Genomic DNA, 21710 nt, shown 5'->3' with positions numbered 1-21710 from the left:
TCCATCTGAAATGTTGTGGTTCTTGAAAGACAGAGCCTTCTTCAATTGTAAAAATCCTTATTGGGATTTAGTATTGCCTGCCTATGTAAACCGCCTTGAATTAAAGTCTGAGGAGAAATCTTATGACCAAGAAAGGCGGTATATAAATACCTGTATTATTATTATTATTTAGCTCCTTGCTGGAAGTAGAGGCAAGAACGTAGTTAATGTTTTGGTTTTCTAAGCAGTGATTCATCATCTTTCATTTTTATAGTTTCTCATGCTTCATGCCCCTGTTGGCTGTGGTAAGTCACAGCTAGGAATCAGGAGTGAGAGGGGAAACCCTTAGCAGAATTCAGCACTGTTCCTGCAGCATTAATGGTTTATTGACTTTCAATAGTACAGAAGGTAGTTTTAAACTTGTGTTGACCCTTTGATTCAAACGTACTTTATATAGATAATAACTTGAAAGACCAACTCTGTAAGATAATGAATGTTCCTGAATGATAGTATCTTCACAGGTGCCACATCCCACTTGATAGCCACTGAGGAAGATAAGTATTGTGCTGAGTTAAGGTGGTAAGAGTGTGCTCCAGAGGCGGGGAGGGGGTGGTTCAGGTCTGGGAAGGCTCAGGGATGGTGGAGCAGGCCATGGTGGAACAAATGTTCCTTTATCCCGAGCAGACCTCCCGCCTGCTCTGATCCAACACAGGATACAGTGTGGGCGCCGGTGTTGGATAGGGTTGAGCTGCCCATCTAACTAGTATTTTAGTTATTTTTCTCACACAGTTGTAATAGTACAGTATAAGTGTACTATATAATAAGTGCAAAAGTACTCTTCCCTGAAGAAGCTTAAGAAGACATAGGGTCATCCAATTTTATCCTCTCAATAGCTTTGAGGGGCATTGTTGGTCTGAACAACACTCATTGACTTCATTCAGCTTGTCCAAATTTTACTTGATCTTTTCCTTTTGTTACCTTAACTTATAATTCCCTTCCTCCTGTTTAGTCACCCTGTGATTCTCACAAAAACCTTCTGAAATAGATCCCCCGCCCATTTAACAGGTGACTCTGAGGTTGATGTAGTACTGAAAATTACACAATAAGTTTGTGGCTGGCTTAATGTTTCAACCATGTCTCATGTCCACCCACATTCAACATAAGTTGGGGTAGGGCACACTATCTCTGTCCTTGCATTTATTGCACTAGTGCAGGGGTGTCAATCATAAGGCCCGGGGGCAGGATGTGGCCCACTGAAGCTTTTTATCTGGCCCTTAGGCTCTCAGCTGCTGAACAGTGCTGTTACTGCTGAAAGGACAGCCTACATGAAAATTGAGCTCTCCCATATCTTGAAATATGATCAAGATTTCCATATTTTCTCTTCTGTCATTTGCAGCTAATGAGTTCCTAAGTGAGAAAAAGCGCTTATTTTTGGTTATGACCTGTTTAATGACATCACTTTCTGCCAATTGACATCACTTCTGGTCCTCAGCAGCATCATGAATGCTGTTTGGCCCTTTGCATGAAACAAGTTTGACACCCCTGCACTAGTGCATCATGCAATCCAAGTTCTTTTGTTGAGCCAATCTGTGCCCAATTTTCTAAAGAATATACAGACATTTTGGATTGCTTTTAAACTAGTTTTTAAACTCCTAAAAAAAGTGTGAAAAACTTAATTGTCTAATACTTCCAGCCATTATTTTTATTTTTTAAATCCTGCAGCCATGATCCAATCATCTAAATTCCAGTCTCTTTTGCCTTCTAATTAACCTGCTTTCATCAGGCTAATAAAATTATCTGAAATGGCAATGTTTAATTTAGATTAATTTGTTTCTCCCTGCAAGACATGTTATTTAAGTAGTTAGATTTGCCAGTGAGATAACATGCATTATTGATGACAGTAAATGTGAAGTTATGTCAACAGCAGTGAGTAAAGGAATAAAGAAAACCAAATGAATACCACTGGGGCTGGGATCATGCAATAAACAAAACTGAGCAATTGTTGAATGTTGGGAATCAGTAGAAATAGGTCCTGTGAATGAGTGGCCATTCAGTCTTTGGTGGCTAAAGATCTTTATATGAATCAACCTTAAATCATGTCGCTGTTTTCCAGCTAAACACATATTGATCAAAGTTTTGTAATTCACTGAGCCATCGCACCAAAGTGGACTACAATGGACCCGTGTTATCCATGGGTCTAGCATCCACTGATTTCATTATCCACGGATGCCAGGGTCACCTTTTAAAAATGTTTTCAAGTTAAAAAGCAGTAACAAAATAGCCTTCCCTACCTACCTTCATGCTGCGAAATCACGCTGTTTTCATAGCTACAGGAAAGTCTTCAGCACTCCTGGAAACCACTTCCAGGTTGCGCAAGCCCTTGGCCCTGCCTCACACCACAATGACTTCCAGGAGTGCAGAAGACTGCCCGGCAGCCCTGCAATTGCTGCAGTTTTGTGGCGTGAAAGTAGGGAAGGCTATTTTCTTACGCTGTTTTCAACATTTTTAAAGAGGATTTCAGTATCTGTAGAAATCTGTATCTGTGGGGGTGGGTGGAACTGAACCTCTGCAAAAAATGTGGGACAACTGTATGTTAATTTTAAGTGATTGATAAAATAACTTGGAGGGGAGCAAGTTCACACAGTCAAAAGTGCCTCCACATGACATGATAGTCACTTACATGCTCATGATTATGTTGAGAACATAGTCTGTGACGTGACAGTGGTGCCTGTAAATGCAGTTTAATTTTTCAAGGCAATTCAGTCTCAGGAGTCGCTATTGGGTGGCTGAAACACTAAACCTGGTTGTGCCCAGACACCTTATGTCTTGTTTGCATCCCTAGACATGGTAGGCGTTCATTGTGTAGGAGCGCTTGTGGTGACACCTGTGAACAAGTTCTGAAGAAACCAAAAGACCAGGGATGATACTGTGGAAAGTTTTCTATGGGTGTTACATTAAAATAGATTGGTTAAGCTCATTAACTCATTCTGCCATTAAGATTACGTTTTCACAAACCTGGCTCAGGAAAAAATGTTTCCATAACATTTATTTCCTTAGGCAAATTAGGGCACAATCCTAACCCCTTATGTCAGTGCTTTCCAGCACTCGCATAGTGGTGCCAATGGGACATGTGCTGCATCCTGCAGTTGGGAGTCACTCATGGAGGCCTCCTCAAAGTAAGGGAATGTTTGTTCCCTTACCTCAGAGCTGCATTGCCCTTATGTCAGTGCTGGAAAGCACTGACATAAGGGGTTAGGATTGCGTCCTTAAGTCTCCTGTCTTGCAGAAGCAAATTATTCCGGCAAGCAACCAAATGTGCTGCTTCTGGCTAGTAATGATATGGATACACAGTTTTACAGATAGCTAGGGGATGCGGCAATTCAACCCCATCATTTATTATTTATATGCTACATTTATATTTCCCTGTCCTTCCCTGATGAAGATCAAGGGGTGTACATAGCATTCCCAGGTGGTTTCCTGTCCAGGCACTGGGTAAACTCAGTCCAGCTTCTCATGGTTGCTGTATCACAGTGGGTAGTCAGACTGATAAATCAAACACGGAGCATAACATTTATTGTATATTTCCTAATGACCCAGCAGATATGAATGTGTGTTTCTTGACTTTCATTGGCTTTTCTAATGTGAATAAGTAATTAACTCCAGCAAAATTACTTAGAGGAAATGTGCCAGGTTCAGCTGTATCTTACTATGGAAAAATCTACTGGTATGGAGGAAAAATCAATGGGCTTCACTTTAACTTGAAATGGCAGATCTCAGGATTATTGGGTTGTCTTTTCTGGTGGGGTTTGGTCTCAATTTTGGATGATCATGGTTTGACATTATTTGAGCATGAATAGCAGTAGCATCTATTGGAACTGAGAAAAGCTTGAGAAATTTAGGTTTATTTATGGAGAAATGCAACTTTCTTATAGGCAGTTCATGTTCCAATATGAAAGAGAGTTAATTTTTCTCCCAGCTTGTGTGGGTGTATAGATTTGTTTCTTCTCGGAAACTTTTTCCATTAGTCCAGTTTCTGGAATCTCAAATGATCAACCATTCCATAGTTTTTGAAGCTGCTGCTGATCTTAAAAATGGGGCTGATACAATTTTTGGCTGCTAATGAAAAGATTCAGCAAAAGCAGATGAACTTCTTAAAGTTTCATCCAAATAATTCAGCAATACAATCAATGCCTGAGGCTTTTATTGGATACATTTCCAATGTTTGAACCTAATACATTTGATGCACTGGCACCCACATAATGCAGGGTGGGGAGATCTACTTGATCTGCATTACATTTGTAGTATTTCAATCTATCAGTCCTTAAAAATGATATTTAACCTGGCCAGATTAAATATCAGTGAAAGAACAATTTATATTGTGTTTCTCTGAAAATAGACAGAATGAGAGATTTTTTTTAAAATTGAGCCATAACTCTTCACCTACATCTCATCTGTAATTTTAATTCTTAGGGCACAATCCTCACCAACTTTCCAGCACTGGCATAGCTGTGCCAGTGGGGTATGTGCTACATCCTGCAGTTGGGGGCAGTCATGGAGGCCTCCTCAAAGTAAGGCAATGTTTGTTCCCTTACCTTGAAGTTGCATTGCCCTTATGCTGGAAATCTGGTTAGGATTGCAGCCTTAGAAAATGTCCCCACAGGTGTTTACATGAGTCCTTTTAATGCAACTAAATTCACTATTAAAGCTGTATATGCTAAATAAAACATCCCTCTTTTCTTTGCACTGTAAACTATCAGTGCCTTTACAGTGATTGTTTCCTCAAATGTACTTGGTGGCCTATTTATAAGAAATTCTCTTGGAACTAAGTCCTGCTATATTCGGATTACTTTCAAAATGTCCTTGAATTGTATTGAAAACCACATTGGAATAAATCCTTGTGACCTTTTCCACATTTCATTCAGAGTGATAAAGCTATGACTTGCCACATCTTTTCTTCAATTTAGTGCTACTAAACACCGCAGTACTGTTAAGTGAAGGACTGAGTCTTCTGCTCTGTTTTTGTATGTTTGAATTAGGCCAATATTGCTGTAATGTAGGATGCAGTCAACCAATCTCACTAGAAATGTACAGCTAAGAGCAATGACTAGCCAGTGTGCTCTCAATTCCTCCATTGAGCTTTACACATTGGGTTATTTTGTACTCTGGTAGTTTTTATTTCCATTGAACCTATACTGTTTTTGGTGAGCTCAGTTGCTCAGATCTGGAAAAGAGTATAAATGCTGAGGCTTCCAGACACAAAACGTGAGCTTATCACTTGGTCATGGGAGCACCTAGATTTTGTGCAGCAGGAAGATGCTATATTAGGGTGGCATTGCTGCTCCACTTTAAGGATTTTGGAGATCTATGTACGATTTAGATCTATGTGTGATTTAGGTCATCCCTCCTCAGTAGCATCTGGGCTGGCATGAAATACCTGTAAGTTCCAGTAAGTTCTCCAGCAGTTTGGGGATACCCAATTTAATAGAACCCCAAATTTCAAGCCAAATCTTACTTTTAACATAGATCAATGTGTCGGTTTTGATTTGTTTCATGGGTTTTTAATCTTACCTTTTTCTGAAAATGCATTCCAAATTACCTATATTTAGTATTGGTTTAGATAACAGGTTCCCCATGGAAACAGCCCCACACATTTAAAGATATGAGCGCTTGTGGTGCATGTGCATCGTTGCCCTTCCCTCATTTTTCAGTGACTATCCTTAATTGTTGGTGTGTGTGTGTGGTACATTTAAATTGCTCTCAACACATGCTGCTAATGCTATTTTTAAAGACAACCTGCCCCCTCCCTGCAGTATTAAGGAAGCTTGCCTAGAATTGAGGGAAGGGTCCAGAATGTGACTGCAACATGAGTGCACACACATCTTTAAACAAGGTGGGCCAGTTGGATGGGGGAAGCCTGCCCCACTGATGAACAGATAAGATAAAATGGTACAATAAAATTACTATCCTAAAAAGAAGCTTGAGGGCTAAAAAACGGAGCTGGTTTAAGTGATTAGGTGACCAATGTCACCTTGGAAAAACAAGTTTTCTTTCTCTGTTTAAATGACAAGGAGGGAACCTGTCAGATCTTTGTGGGGAGGACATTCCACAGCTGAGGTGCTGAGAAGTCCATTTCTGATATCAGCCAAATAGATCTCACCTAAAGATAGGACTGAGAGTGGGGCCTTTATTCCATGCTCCTTATGTAACTGGTTTGCAGCCATAGCTCTACCAAAGTCATGCGGCCCAGACTAAATGGGAGGTTTTGAACGTGGGACAGCTGAGAGATTACTGTAAGCGTGGGTGGCCTTTGCAGCTGCTTATCCATTTAATTTTGGAATGTTGTCAAACCATCTCCATGGATGCTGCATCGAATCCTCTGAACAGCTGAATGAAAGTGAAACGATTAATTTACATGAAGTGGTGGTTGGTGGGTTTGTTTTAATGTATTTATTATGGCCATCTATTTGGTTTGAAACTGCAAAGTGCAGTATGCAAAAAGATACTCAGCAAGTCGTACAAATTGGTTCTTGGTTATGCTCAAAATTAAATGGCAAGAAAAAAAGCAGTGCTTTTTGCTGTGGTTTCTCTTTATATCTCATAAACAACTAAACAATGATGGTAACCATGGGCCCTCTTGCAGAGGCAACAGGGACATGGGACATACATGGGACATCACCTGAACCAGCGGTACATCTCCAGAATTGTACTGAATATCCTAAGTACAGAAGACCCAGATGCATAATGCAATTCTTTCTGGGGCCCTCTGCCTAGTTGCCATACTCTGCACATTGTAAGGAATGACATTTTGAAGGTACCTAATCATGGGCATTTCCTCAATCGTCAGGGATGGCCACTCGACTCAGGTTGATTCAACTCGAGTTACGCCAACCTGCATTTTCTGACCACTCGAGTCATGAACTTCACTGACTCTGACTTGACTCGGGGCTAGTGACTTGAAAAATGAGTTGGGACTTGAAATGACTTGAGTTCTGACTCTGTGTGTGCATGTGTGCTTGGTCACCTTTTCTTCGCCCTTCTGCGTCACTTTGAAAACCTTGTGGGCAGTCTGGAAGCCAACCTTCAGACCAACAAGAGAAGTAGACATGGTGCGAGGATAGGTTTTTGGTTTCTGGAGGCATGTCGGGAGGGGGTGTTGAGGGGGAAAGGAAGGCTTAAAATGTTTTTTGTTTTTTTTCTTAAGCTGTGAAGTTTTGCTAATGGAGGTCCTTGAGTCCTTGGCTTGCAACTTGACTTGTGACTCGATTTGAAATTTCTTGTGAGTCGAGGTGTGATAGCCATGCAGTGACTCACGCTTCGAGTTGCAGAGTCACTGGCTTGGGACTTGACTTGTGACTCAGGCTCTGTTCATTGAGCACACTCCTGCCAACCACCATATTTAGCGAACATTGAAATTGTGCATTGAATCCAGTGCCTCTGCATGCCCCTGTCCACCCAGCTCTTCTTGCTGAACAGTAGATGCAGCTGAGAAATGTCCCACTTGAAAGTTGAGAGGATGGAAACTCAAAACTGTGTTCAGGGAACCTACCTAGCAGATCTTTTGCTTCCTCCTCCAAGGGAAAATATTTGTTAAGAATTAACATTTATTTTGGTAGAAAAATAACTTTTAAACATTTTGAAGTAGGCTGCAAAGTAGTAGTACCCCCAACTATTGGACCCCCCAACCCCTCCCCTAAATCCCTTCCCTTTTACCCCACTTCCCTTCCCATAAGCCCAGCCATCTGATCCCCTGCCAAGGAGAACATAATATTTTGGAAAGTTGGGATAATAACAGTCATTAGTGATGCAACAAAACGCACATTTGTGACTAGCATAAGGAAAACAAGCAACCTACCCGCCCCTTAATCATACACACATTAAATCAGTCATGGTGAATTATCTTTGTGAAGTAAAGGTATTAATCTCCAAATAGCTCAAGGAAGCCCTGCCAAATATTTGGAAAGTTTTCCAGGCAATCTTCCTTTGGAGGCCAAATCAATTAAATTTTGGACCCACTCTGAACACACACTCACCTTCCAGCACACCAGTACAGTTAGCCACAATTACAGCACGTAGAGAAACCAAGTCTGATTGGTTAGCGCTGAGAATGGTCAGCCTGAGATGGCAGGCAAAACTTGGCAGGGCTGAAACTGGTGCCAGTGTCAAGATTGACCCAAAGAAACTCTGTGAAAGTTTAAGGAGCCAGTAACTGTCCTTTTGTACTATTAATCTTTTTTCTCCTGCCACTTTGGTGTGGTTGACATCAGCCATGTGGAGTTTTTTTTTTACAGCCAACTCCTGCCTGCTGCCATGAATTTCCTTCCCAAATGTCCCATCAGAGATCTTGCATCATGATGATGTGTCCTTCTGAAGGGGCTTCTGGGGGGAAATGGCGGCTGACAAATTTCTAATCTCCTCTCCCCCCCATCACTTGAATTGAGGAAAAGGGGGGGGGGAGGCATTTTGGATCAGCCCTAGACTCCATAAAAGTGGCACGTATTCTTATGTGTGCAGGGTAGGGGATGAGGGGATCAGATCTTATCCCATATCTTCAGGATTGTGCAAATTCATGCCCGCACTTCATTCCAGAAAGGTGACATCACCTATAATTCTGCATGTTTGCCCTCCCAAAGGACAACATTCAGGCTGGAGCAACCCCAGTGCAAGGAAGCAGGATCTTTAATTAAATTAGATGCTGGCATGGATCTAATGAAGAGGACTTGACTACTACCAAAGCAATCTTCCCTTGCAATGGCTGAATTTGTGGAATGATCTCTATGTTCCACTTGAAGCAGACAGTTGAGCTGTTTTGTTAGCCTGTGTGTGTGTGTTCTAAGCAGTAGTTCCCAATCTGTGGTCTGGACCACAAGTCGTCCATGAGACTCTGAGAAGTGGTCCGCAGGGACTCAGAAAAAAATAATCACCTTCTATCACTTGCAGCATCTCACTGAGGGAGTGCTCCCCATGGGCTACCAGAGAGGGCAGAGAACGGACACCCACAGCTGGCCCTTCCAGCATCTTGCTAAGAGAGTGCTCCACCATGGATAGCCAAAGAGGGCAGAGAACAGGCTGCCAGCTGCAGGCACTGAAGTGTCAGCTGCAGGCAGTCCATTCTCTGCCCTTTCTGGTAGACTGTTGGAAAGGGCTCGCTTGGCAAGCCTCTTCCCCATGGACCATCAGAGAGGGCAGAGGATGAACCACCTGCAGCCACAGCTGGCACTTCAAGTGTCTCAGCAAGTGCTTCTCCACAAACTACCAAATTTAATTGTATTTTTTGTGTGCGGAGGGTTGCATGTGGTCCACAATGATTCCAATTTTTGCCTCAGTCATCCGTGAACTCCTAAAGGTTGGGAACCACTGGTTTTAAGGAAAGCAATACATTTGCCCGTTGAGATGTTGAAAAGTGCTGAAAAACTCTTCTGGGTTCTGCAGCTCTGTTTCTAAGGGACAGGGATAGACAATTTGTGCTACAGACAGTTGCCTTAGAAACTGAGCTGCAAAACCCTGAGCTGCAAAACTGAGCTGTTGCGTCCCACTGGGAGAACATATCAGGATCAGCCCAGTCTCAGCATAAGGCTGATCATAAGACTAACTAGGACAAGGTGCCATTCCTGCAAACCCCCCCCCCCCATTTTGCTTCCTCTTTTATTCCTTGATGCACAAAGCACACCCTGACCAGAAGCTTCTCCCCCCCCCCCCTTTTGCTGGTGGCAGCAATGCTGCTGCTGGCTACTCTAGCAACCCCAACATGTCCTGGCATGGACCAATGAAGGTGGTGGTCTCTAGAACTGCTCCAGCAGTAGATATGACAGTATCAACCAGGGCTGCTCAGGCAGCAGCAGTCACCATCAAGCTTGTCCACTCCCACTCCTGTTCTCCATATCTTTGGCACATGGCAAAAATGGCACCTGACACCTTCTCCTCCTGGGCTAGTTGCTGCAGCCACTCCCATTCCTGCGAAGCAGCAGGGCATGGACCAGCAACAAGGATGTGAGGGGGAGGTTTGCTTCCTGTTTCCCATCCATGCCCGACTGCAATGGGAGCGGTGGTGGTCAGGCTGGATAAACCAGTAAAGAAGCAGTGTGGCCATAGTTGCCTCAAAGATGGTAGAGAACAGGGTAGCCCCCCCAAAAGTGCCATCTCGTTTTTGCACCTGGCTTTGCGACTCAAAAGGTCCCATTGGCAGGTTGGCCATGGCCTCATCTCCCATGGTCTGCTGCCTCTTGAGCCTTGCTGTAGTGTTAAGGTTTCTAAATCCAGTCCCCCTCCCTGTCCAGAAGATCCTACACCGAACCTGAACTCCTGTCCTCCTGAGTTGTGAAGACAAGAGCATTGCTTACTATGAGGCTTTATCCCATTCAACTTTCTAAGTCTCCATACCTACTCTCCCCACTGCATCATCAGAAATCTAATGTGTTCCTTGCATGACCTTTCACATGCCTGATAGATGCTGCACTGTGCAAATGACCCATTGATACTGCCTCAATTAAGATGCTCATGAGGATATTATGACAACACAGAAGTTCAGCCAATGACTGGAAAGACTTTGGCATCTGTCACTGCAATATGGATTGTATAAAATTCATTATCATAGTAAGGTCCTCCTTGTTTGTATCATTACAGGGGACCGTATCAGTCCTAGCATCTAGCTGCACAACCAAAACCACTGAAAAGGTTATTGCATAACCTGGAGCACTTCAAATCCGCTTTAGCTCTGTAACCACCTTGCCTCAAAGTCTGGGAATTGTGCAATTGTCTGACGCTCGCACTTTATCGTGCAGCTTACAAAAATTACCTCTGAAATTCCAAAACATATTTCTCTTCCAACAATGGCCTTTAGTATATGAAACATGGCCAGCTACCTACTTGTGTATGTTTTGATTGTCAGCAGATTCAGAAAGATGATCACCATTATATTTTACACAGGGCATTTGCATTCAACAGTGTAAAAAGAAGCCACAAGATTGTTACAAAAAATCTTGATGGCACCATGTTTAAACTGACAGGAAACAAAAGATTCTTATGCTCAATAAAGTAACTTTCCAAGTCTTCCCCCCCCCCAAAGTGGAAAAGAATACCACTGTGTTCAGCTGGAAGCATGAAGCAGATACATTTTGTCCTTTGCCATAATGCTAAGGGACCAAATTTGCTTCAAGGCAAAATTGCACATTATCTTAGCAAATCTCATCAACTAGTCAGTTCAGTTGGTGGTCTTTTGTAATGGGCTTTAATTACTGAGAGAATGTGAATGATCGGGGTGGGATGACACACTGCATTATCAGGATAAGAGTGGGCTATAACCCTGTACCTATCAATTCTTCATTATGAATGCCCTTTTTCTGCCCCCAAATCAGCTTATAAAACCTGGGAAAAACCCTATGCATTTACAATGGAGCATCCATGGATGCAGAAGAGTTAAGCACACTCTTCCATTTGTCAATTTCACTGCCTGCCGGTTGTGCACTTCCTCTAAAAGGGGAAACACAGGTTAGGAACACTGTTTCTCTTGTAAAATCTAGTTCTGATCCCAGAACCCAACTGATATTTACACTGCACTTGGTTCTATACAGAACTCAGGGTATGATGTTCTTGTATGTGAATTGGCTGAAAATGATCCTGACAATGTCTCTGAAGAGGTTGTCAATGGCCACAGATCAACTGTGTGCTCACCACCATATGCATTTGTGATACAATCTAAGATGGCTACAACTATCTCATGAAACCCACTCTGTAGCCTTATGTTGGCTGCATGACAGGTTTCACAGGGCCTGTCGGCAATGAGACTCAGTGGATCAGGTGGCACTTTATGGGTTGTGCCCCTCCCATGACCCATTTCATTTTCTTCCATCTTTGAGATGGCTACTACTGCCCCGCTCACCCACATACCACGCTTCCTCCCCCTTACTTCCTTTTGTCTGGTTCTTGTTCTGCCATTCTTTTCAAACAGCAAGCATGAAGATGGCCTGCTAGTGTAGCTAGGTGAGATGGAGGAGCCACTATCAAAGGTGGTCAGAAATGGGGGTGAGGGAGGGGCAAGTGTTCTCTCTTCCATTTCTGCTATCTCCACTGTCTTCTCCACTGAAGCAGCAGTGAAGATGGCCTCCACCTCTGTTGGAGCAGTTGAGGTTGAAGTAGTATTTTGGTTGCTAGAAGAGCCAACCACAGCACCATAAGTGAGAGAGGGAAGCTGGACAGGGCTCTAGGTCAAAGGTCACTTTGGGTGCTCAGGAATAAAAAAGAACTGTAGGGAGGGAGGTTAGTCCCAGGTTGATGGCCACAGGGCTTGGCCCATGCCCTACTTTATAAACCAGTGAAGTACAGTAGTTCATTTCAGTGACCTGGTATGCATAATACAGTACTACCTTCAGGGTCTGCAAGGTTCTTTTGCTGATACCCCAGGCCCAACATCTATGGTCCACTAGTCATTTAGTTAATGGTCCTTCTGCCATTTTTTCCAGTGGGTAATCTTGCTCATAATATGCATGAGGACATTATCACAGGACATCACCATACACCATGATATCACCATATGCAGCCAATGCAGCATTATCACATCACCATATGCAGCCAATGATGGAACTCTGAGCCTGTTGAGAAGTTGGCTTCAAAGAAGTCTGCCTCATTTTGGAACAGAGTCTGAAATCCAGACACTGCAAAATGAGTCATATCTGAAGAGGGTGTGCAGGCTAGAAGTACAATGTGTACAAATGCATTCAAAGTGTGGGAACTAGACACCCAGGCAAGTGATCTGCTGAGTGGAGAGGGCCCTTAATATCAGATGAGCTTGAACTTTGACAAGAGGCTGATCATGGAAGGTGCCTTACGTTCTCTAGTTTCTGCATTTGTATACCATCTTTGTACCAAGTTATTCAAGATAGTTCACAATTTAATGCTAAAAAATACACACACAGAAGGATTTAAAAAACATACCACCAGACGGCCATTTCAGGAGCTGATAGCTTTTGCTCCTTGGCCTGGACTGTTCCTCTTCTGCCCTCCCCTTGGGGCCTTCTGCTTGCAGGTATATTCCTATACCTTGAAGGCTGTTCAGCGGGATGGGGAGGGGACTTGCAAACATCACTGCCATCTTCTGAGGCATTTGCTTTTAGGGTAATGAGTGTATGTTCATAACACTTCTCCGCCACTAAAGCTGTTCAGTCCACACTTGTGTCATAAGGAGTGACACAGAGAGCACACGTATACATGTGTGTTCCTGTATGCACAATTCTTTTTCAGAGGGAGTGCAAAGATTGTGCCCCTATGATGTGGTACATTGGGTGGCAGCAAGTGCACATGAATTCATATTCCTCCACCAATTACAATATTTCCCTGCTGTCAAGTGTCTGGACTGGTCCTAGGTGAGATTCTAGAACTTTTAATTCTGTAAGAATTTCATAAACAGATATGACAGGATCCTGGATATCCAATTTCAGGGCAGTGATTTGGCCCTTTGGGATCACCCACAGATGTTAAGGCTTTCTCTGCAAACCAGAGCCAATTCACAGGCATGGGAATGGTATTTTCTGTGATTGACCACGTGATAATAAAATGTTTCTGTGAACATTCCCTTACAGCAGGGGTGTCCAAACTTCTTGGCAGGAGGGCCACATCCTCTCTGACACTGTGTTGGGGGGAAAAAAGAATTAATTTACATTTCAAATTTGAATAAATTTACACAAATGAATATATTAAAGATGGAACTTATATGAATGAATGAAGGTTTTGCAATAGCACAAGGCCTTGCACAAAGCAAAGTCAGCCTTTCCTTCACAGTCCCATCACAGCTATGAAACAGCAAGAAAGCCCATGTCCCACAGCTCATGCAAGAGGTGGAACAATTGCCCTCATGCTGAGCAGTTGCATGGGGCCAGCATGGGCTCCAGCAAGTCTTTGAGTGCCAGAGGCTCACTGGAGACTTTACTGCTTTTTCATTCTGAGGATCAGACTCCACTTTGCATCAATTCTTATGTGATCTTGTATTAAGTATTAACCCATTTCTGCCTGACCCACAGGTGAACACATTTGGTGGGCAGAAATGGCACAAGAAGCAGAGACTCTTCCTATCTGATCACATCCCTTTCTGGGAAGAAGAGAAAACAGCCTTCTGAAAAGGGACCCAACCTGGGGGGGTGGGGAAGGGCACAGTCGTCTTCTTTAAGATCACAGCATAGTGATTGAAAGTGCAATCCTATGCATGTCTACTCAGAAGTAAATCCTATTGAGTTCAGTGGGACTTACTCCTAGTAAAGTGTGTATAGGATTGTAGCCTTAGAGCTGAAGCCTATGCCTGTCTACTCAGAAGTAAGTCCCATTCTAGTCAATGGGGCTTACTCCCAGGAGAGTGTGGATGGGATTGCAGCCTTGGAGCCCAATCCTGCCTGCCTACTCAGAAATGTTCCATTATAGTCAATGGGGAGTGTGTGGCCACACTTTCCTGGGAGTAAGCCCCACTGACTAGAATGGGACTTACTTCTGAGTAGACAGGCATGGGCTTGGGCTCCCAGGGCCCTCTTCTCGCCGCTCCGGGCGCCCAGCTCTTTGCAGCCTGCCCTGGCGGAGCCGAGCGAAATTAGCCGGCGGTGACTGGAGGAGGACTCCTCGGCGTGCAATGCAATCCCCACACCACGTCACGTCGCGTCGCGCTGGGAGGCACAACCGACACACACGGGCTGGTGCGGGCAGCCCTTATAAATTCTCCCTCTCCCGGCCAGCGCGCGATGTTCTCCGCAGGCGAAGGCTCCCCGCTCCAGCGCAAGGCGAGGCGCAAAGGGGCTGCTCCCGGGAGGAGGAAAGCCGGCCGGAGCCAGGCAGCCCTGGGCCAAAAGGGGAGATCACCTACTCGGGGAGGAGAAGTGCCAAGGCTAGGCGGGGGAGAGGAGGAGGAGGGACGAGAGGAAGGACGGAGCCAACCTTCGCTGCTGCGAAAACACCAGCAGACCTCGACGGTGGGGAAGCGGCGGCAGCAGCAGCTCTTCGCTTGTTTTGGAGGAGGAGGGAGGGAGGGAGCTGCTACTCCTGGAAAAGTTCTGCAGCCACAAGTAGCCAGAGAGGTTCGCCGGTGGGGCGGTGCGCAGAGCACCAGTGGCTGCGGCAAGTCTGCGGAGCTCCGAGCGCTGCCCACGCGACGAGGTTGGGGGGGACTGGAGTGAGAGGGAGAGAGGAGGAGGGCGCCCCCCCACACACACACACCTCCGTCCCTGGCACCGCTCGGCTTCTCTCCGGGGCGTGCGCGCAGACACACAACGCAGCTCTCCATCCCCACACACGTGGGTGCCCGCCTGCTCCGAGCGCTGCTGCACCCCGTCCCCCCCGTCGGGCCGCAGAGGGAGCTGCCTCCGGGGAAGGGGGGCGGGCAGGCAGGCAGGCGTTCCCCTGGACGGGCTCTCCCGCTGCCAGCCGGTGCCATCTCACCCGAGGAGCGTGGGAGCTGGCGAGGAGCAGCCGGGAAGCCGCGGGTGCAGGCTCGGCCCCCCTCCCTCCAGCTCTCTAAGAAACTCCGCTGTGGACGTGCTCCATGTTTACTCCTCCTCGGGGCTCTGATGCTCACGCTCTGCTCCTGATCCGTCTCCGAAGGAAAAAGCCACGTTTGCAACCTGCTTAACAACCGCCCCCCCCCCCGCAACCTGTAGCAACTTTGAATCCCCGATCCTCACTTAACCTGTGGCTGCTTTTCACGGAAGCCGACTGATTCGCAGGCTGAACTCGACCCTCCTGTTGCAAGGCTGGCTCGCCAGCCCGCACCGTGAGAGGGGACCTGTTGCAATCGGAAGCCTGCGCTTGGAGCACCGGGTGGTTCGGTGCAACGCTGCTGGGCTGGGACTGGAAACCTTTTTTTGCATTAAAAAAAAAATCCGTATGAATTAAAAAAACCCTGCATTTTCTTCGCACACGAGAAATCCCAGTCGTGCAATTGGTGCAATTTTCCTTGCACGAAACGAGAAGTTTCCCCCTTTGGAAGGAGGGGGAGGTGAAGAGAAGCCCTATTTTGTCTCTGTGTGTGCGATCGTTGTTTCTCTCGCAGGCTCTACAATGCACTGCTATCTCCTGAGTGTGTTCCTCACCCTGGATCTGGCCACCGTGGCCTTCGCCCTGTCCACCTGCAGCACCCTCGACATGGATCAGTTCATGCGCAAGAGGATCGAAGCCATCCGGGGCCAGATCCTGAGCAAACTCAAACTCACCAGCCCTCCGGAAGAATTCCCGGAGCCCGAGGAGGTGCCCCCGGAGGTCATCTCCATCTACAACAGCACGAGGGACCTGCTGCAGGAGAAGGCGAACCACAGGGCGGCCACTTGCGAGAAGGAGCGCAGCGAGGAGGAGTATTACGCCAAGGAGGTGTACAAGATCGACCAGCGCCTTTCCCATTCCGAAAGTAAGTCCCACCGACTCTGCTGCTGCTGCTGCTCGGGGCTGGGTGGCAACGGGGGTGTGTACGCGCGCGCAGCAGAGACAGGGAACTGGGGCTGCCGGATCTCAGCCTGCTGCAAGTCATCTAAGACGCACACTCCGTGGGGAGCCAGAGTGTCTGTGGAACCGAACTCAGGCTGCAATCCTGTTCACGCTTACCTGGGAGTAAGCCCCATGGACGAGGATGGGACTTACTTCTGAGTAGGCAAGCATAGGATTGGGCTCTGAGGCTGCAATCCTGTCCACGCTTACCTGGAAGTAAGCGCCAATGTCTATAATGAGACTTACTTCAAAGTAGACATGCATAGGATTGGGGTCTGAGGCTGCAATCCTATCCACACTTATGTGGGAGTAAGTGACTATAATGGGGCTTACTTCTGATTAGACAGGCATAGGATTGGGCTCTCAGGTGCTTGGCCCACCAGAAGCTGGAAGAATAGTAGGGATTGGGATGTGGTGGTCTTTTCAACACATCACCATCTGGGTGGGGAAAATGCAGTGAATTGCTTCTGAAAAAGTGGCATAATTTCCACACACCCCCTTCTGAATCTGTGATGCTAAGAAATAGTGGAGTATGTATATTACAGGCTAATTGGGATTTTGTTTTGAACTAGGGAAGTTTGGTGATCCAGCGTGAGGTATGACTGCTAAGGTTTCTGGAGGAGTAGAACTGCTTTTAGCTTAATCTTGCAACCGTTTCGCGTGCCTGCGCTTAGTGTGAAATGGTAGCACAGAAGTGAGTCCCTCTGAGCATCTGCAGAGTGCCTTTCCCTCCACTTTCTCTGACAACCCGCCTTGCAAATCTGAGGCCAAGGGTAGAAGGCGTCATCTCCAAGACTTCTCAGTTCAGAAGCTATCCAATGGGGAATCATCCTTGGCAATGAGGGGCACTGGGCCACACTGGATCCCCATGTTTGTCAGAGGCTGGTGCCTTCCTTAGTAAGGCTTCCTATCTGTTCCTTTTCATTCTTGTCCTCGGATGGTCTCTGTTTGTCAGAGTTTTCCTTTGGGTAGGAAAGGTGGCTTCCCAGTCTGTTCTCTCGGGATGCTCTCCACCCCCATTCTTCACTTCAGCTCACCCTGGTGCAGCCAGCAATCAGCGCATGTTTCCCTTTAGTATTTCATAAGCACCTGGGTCAACAAACCTCCCTCTAATGGGATTAGTTTACTTTGTTAACCCCAGGCCCCTTCTTATCATGTCTGTCTCCTCTCCCCCCACCCTGCAGTTTAGTCAGTAGCCTCTAAAATGGATCTTTTCTCTTTCCACTGCTGGTTTGTGTCTGAACTGGGCAGGATTCCATTTCAATGGGGGGGGGGGAGAGAAGTAAGTACTGTAGTGTCTCCCAAAATGAAGTAACCTCTGTAACCCACTGTGAAAGGTGGTGCAGCCAAAAGGACGGATCCTGAAAATACTTTTTAGATCCTATTTTCAGTTTCATAGTCACTCGTGTTTGTGGTGACCTTATTTCCAGGTACAAAATGATACTCCCGTCTCCGCTTCTTATTCTTATTCATCTTTTTCCTAAGTCCAGCTTTCTGGACACAGTCTGTGAATGTTTCAGCTGGAACTGATTATGTACACTCCTTTCTGAAAAATAACTTCGAGCTTGAAGGAGCTGGCTTGATACCTTGGTTGAGAGCCACTGTGGTCCAGAGACAGAGCGTTAGTGTTGGAGGTGGAAGACTTGAATTCAAATCCCAGCTCAGACAGACTTGGACTCCCTGTTTGGCTTTGACCAAGTGAAGGTCTCGTCTGGGAACTTGAGCTCCTCTGCTGTAAAATGGACACTTTGAGGAGCGTCACAGTTTTATTGTGAGGGCGAGTTGTACATTACAAGTGCTGTATAAATAACTGCATTACCACAATCCACTGAAGTCTAATCGCTGTGACAATAACACCACACCCTTTGCTTCCCTCCCCCTTCTTTTTGAAAGGGGAAATAGAAAAATTAAACCCAAATGTAGGTCATTGTAGGAAATGTTGCACCAGAAATAAAAGAGAGAAAATTTTACTACATGCCTGAATGAAAGAGTATCTCTTTTCTGATCTGTTTTCCATGCTTTCTCTTTCTCTCTGTCTCCCCCCTCCTGCCCCCCCTTCCTCCTGTACTTGACTTTAATCTCAGCATACTTGGACTCTCTCTGAAAAGAACATACCTCTTGTTGAAATAGGGAATGCAACTGTCTTGGTAACTTTATCCTAGACTTTCTAATTGTAGCTTCATCTATTTATTTTGAATGCAGCAAAGGTGCAGCTTTTTGAGGCTTGCCGGGACTTGCTACTGATAGTCCCAGGATGCCAGCCAGAGATCTCTGAACCCCATTTGCTGAGAGCTGCCTCCTCTTTTCTTCTTTCATTGTTCAATGACAGTCTCTGGTAGAGGACACCCTGGCAATCAAAAGGATTTTATTATTGTAATTAAGGCACATCTATGGTAAATACACCCCACCCTTACTGGCCTCAGGGAAGGAAGACTTTGCAAAGTGTGCCAGAGCCAAGTAGGGGGTGTGCAAGCTCCCTGGTGTAATTTGTAGCAATAACACAGACAAGGAAGAGATTCCCAAGGCACTGAAAACAGCCCTTCCCCTCCCACACACACACATACGCCCACCCATCCTTGCTGATCTCCCTGGCATTTTGGACAAGTCATCTCTTTGTTTGTACCCCAGGAGGCCCTCCTCAGAGAATGTTTACCAACTAATGCCCAAGAAGAGATTCCTGTTCCACACTTTTGACCCTTGAACAGAAGGGTGTTTTTGTGTTTTGCTTAAGGTAAACTCCCCTACTCTATTTTGACCACAGTTCAGTGGCTCCCCCCCCCCAAGCAGCGCTACCCAAAATGGTGACACGCCTTTGGGAAGATGACAAGATCTGACTAGAACAAAGTGTTGTCCCAGGAATAAAAGACCAGCTATTTCTTTTTGTTTTTTTTTTAAATTCCCCTCCAAGCTTGTGCTGTCGGAGAATAGCTGTGGTGGACAAGTGTAGATTGCAAGAATCTGCCAATAGAGAGCATCAGAAGTTTGAAAGCTGAGGGCCTGCAAGCTTGAGTCAGTCCTACTGTGCGATTGCTTGGTGGGGAAGATCACCGTAAGTGGGTTAACTCTTTTTCCACTGCTGTCTAATTGTATGTGCTGGGCTGGACAAGCCATTTGGAGAAAATATATATAGTTGAGAAGAAATTGCTTCACACTGTGTGTGTGTGTGTGTGTGTGTGTGTGTGTGTGAGAGAGAGAGAGAGAGAGAGAATTGAAAATTGGAGTGCACAGTAAACTTTCAGAACTATTAACTCTCTAGCTCCTGCACTAGTAGAAAAGGCAACGTGGAGGAAGGGAAAGAAGATCTCTACAAATATAGTGAGGTCATAGAGCAAAAGGCATGGGAAAGAGCCATCATTCATAGTTTTTTTTTTTAAAACATCTTTCTGCCACAGAGATGTTAGCATTTGGTAACTGACTGAGGCCCAAGTATTACAAATATGCCCTAATTATACTCACAGTCAGCTATATATCACTGCACAGATCCCTGATAGGTCTTTGTGGGACATTTTGTAAAGTTCAGTCCATATTTTTAGCAATGGAGAGATTTAAAAGGAAAACGCAAAGAGATATTGTATATATCCCAAGGCATATTTTGTCTTAAATATTATCCTTGGCCAACTGTGCTATATAAATATAGTAAATATGAATAGCGCTGGCATGGTGCCAATCTCCTGGGATGAATTTTAGTCAAGAAGGTATTTATGGGATATAAATAATACTGTGTCAACATTTAAAGAAGGGATCTGATTAGCTCAGAATTTATTCGTATTAATCTTTTCACGTGCTGTTAGTTTAAGGCTCAAAGTGAAGTGCTAAGGGTTTTGCTGATGCTTTGCACCCAGGGAATGAAAGAGCACTGGGCTTCTGCTGGATGGCCTGTGGAAACTTAAAGAGAGAGACTCAGGAGGTGTGTGAAAACCAACATGTGTCCTGAAAGGAGCAAGCCTCAGTTTCAAACATACAGACAAGGACATGTCATCAAGTAATTTGGGGCATTAGAATGTTCCGCCCCAATTGGGTATTATGTTATTTGTCTGTCTAGTTGGGGCAGAACATTTTGATGCCCCAAACTACCCTGGCCACAGCCACTGCATTTAGAACTGTCTGAATTTTGCCTTTATGAATCAACTAGCAATGAATGAATCCCACTAATTTTTACTGTTTGTTATGAGGATATGATTGACTGCCCCCAGTTAGAACATCTGTCCTTTCTTATGTCTTAAAACAGTAATAGGAAAGCCTCATTCGTTGCTAACCATAAAGGGAACATTCAGTCAGAGGCATTTTTAGGTTATGGCAGGTGTGGACACCTGCCCTGGGTGCCACTTGAAGGGGATGCTGTGCCATTGAGCAGAAGGAATGGTGGGGGGGGGGGGCAACAGCCAGATCATGAAGCCGCTGCCTTGTGTTTTGGCAGCTTTGTGATCTGGCTTCTCCTGTTCCTTCTGCTCAGTGGTGCCTCTTTAAATTGGAGCCCCTTCAAGGGGTTCCCCCTTAAAGTGGGAGACTCTACTGGAGAAGAACCAGGGGCAGCAGCCAGACTGCAGAACAGCGGAGCTGCCACATACCAGTCACCCCCAGCTCCTCTGTTAATAGGAAAACTCAGAAGTGATGTTATGACATTGGCTGTCACTGTGCCAGTCACCAAGGCCACTAGGTATGCCACTGCATTCAGGCAGGTCTATGCATGTTTTCTGCTCTGCTTATTCATGGTGTGACCCACTGACATTCATACATCAGTCACCCCCATGCTATGTGTCTGTCTGTCTGTCATTCACGTTTTTATATTACTCTTCTTCCAAAGAGCTCAGGGTTGTGTATGTGGTTCCTTCCTTCCTTTTGTCCTTACAACAACCCTGTGAGATAGATGAGGCTAATAGTGACTGACCCAAGGTCACCCAGGAAGCTTCATGGCTGAGTGGGAATTTGAACCTGGATCTTCCAGGTCCAAACCACTACACTATCCTGGCTCAACTTGATGGAATGTGTACAAGTGAAACTTTTCAGATGTACTCCCTAAAACAGTGACATTATTTATATAGCAGCATGCTTTGAGGGACTCACAATGTAAAATAGACATATGGGAGACAGCAGAAGATGGGGAGGGGAATGCTGTCAATGGAGAAGAATGTATGATACATGTGTGGGCTTCGTTGTGGTAAAGCAAAGGGTCTAGTGGAGCGTGCTAAAGGCTTCATGGAAAAGGTGGTGGTGGGAGAATTTTGTGGAAGTAAGAGGTGTTCCTCAGGGTTTTGAGGAAGTAAGAGGGGTGTTCCTTGGAATCA

At 45.5% G+C, this 21710-nt stretch overlaps 1 protein-coding gene across 1 annotated transcript in view; it reads left to right on the top strand.

Annotated features, from left to right (window-relative positions):
* Positions 1–15135: 15135 nt before the first annotated feature.
* TGFB2 (transforming growth factor beta 2) overlaps positions 15136–21710 on the top strand; it is a 96876-nt gene continuing 90301 nt past the window's right edge. Inside the window, exon 1 of the mRNA XM_066611704.1 lies at positions 15136–16348. Within this exon, the coding sequence (XP_066467801.1) occupies positions 16006–16348 (343 nt within the window). The 5' untranslated portion in view covers positions 15136–16005. The remainder of the gene's footprint in view (positions 16349–21710) is intronic.

The sequence above is a fragment of the Tiliqua scincoides genome, chromosome 1 (assembly GCF_035046505.1).
Source record: "Tiliqua scincoides isolate rTilSci1 chromosome 1, rTilSci1.hap2, whole genome shotgun sequence".
NCBI classification, from domain to species: domain Eukaryota; kingdom Metazoa; phylum Chordata; class Lepidosauria; order Squamata; family Scincidae; genus Tiliqua; species Tiliqua scincoides.
Note: the sequence above shows the minus strand (reverse complement) of the source record. Positions and strands in the feature narration are given on the sequence as shown.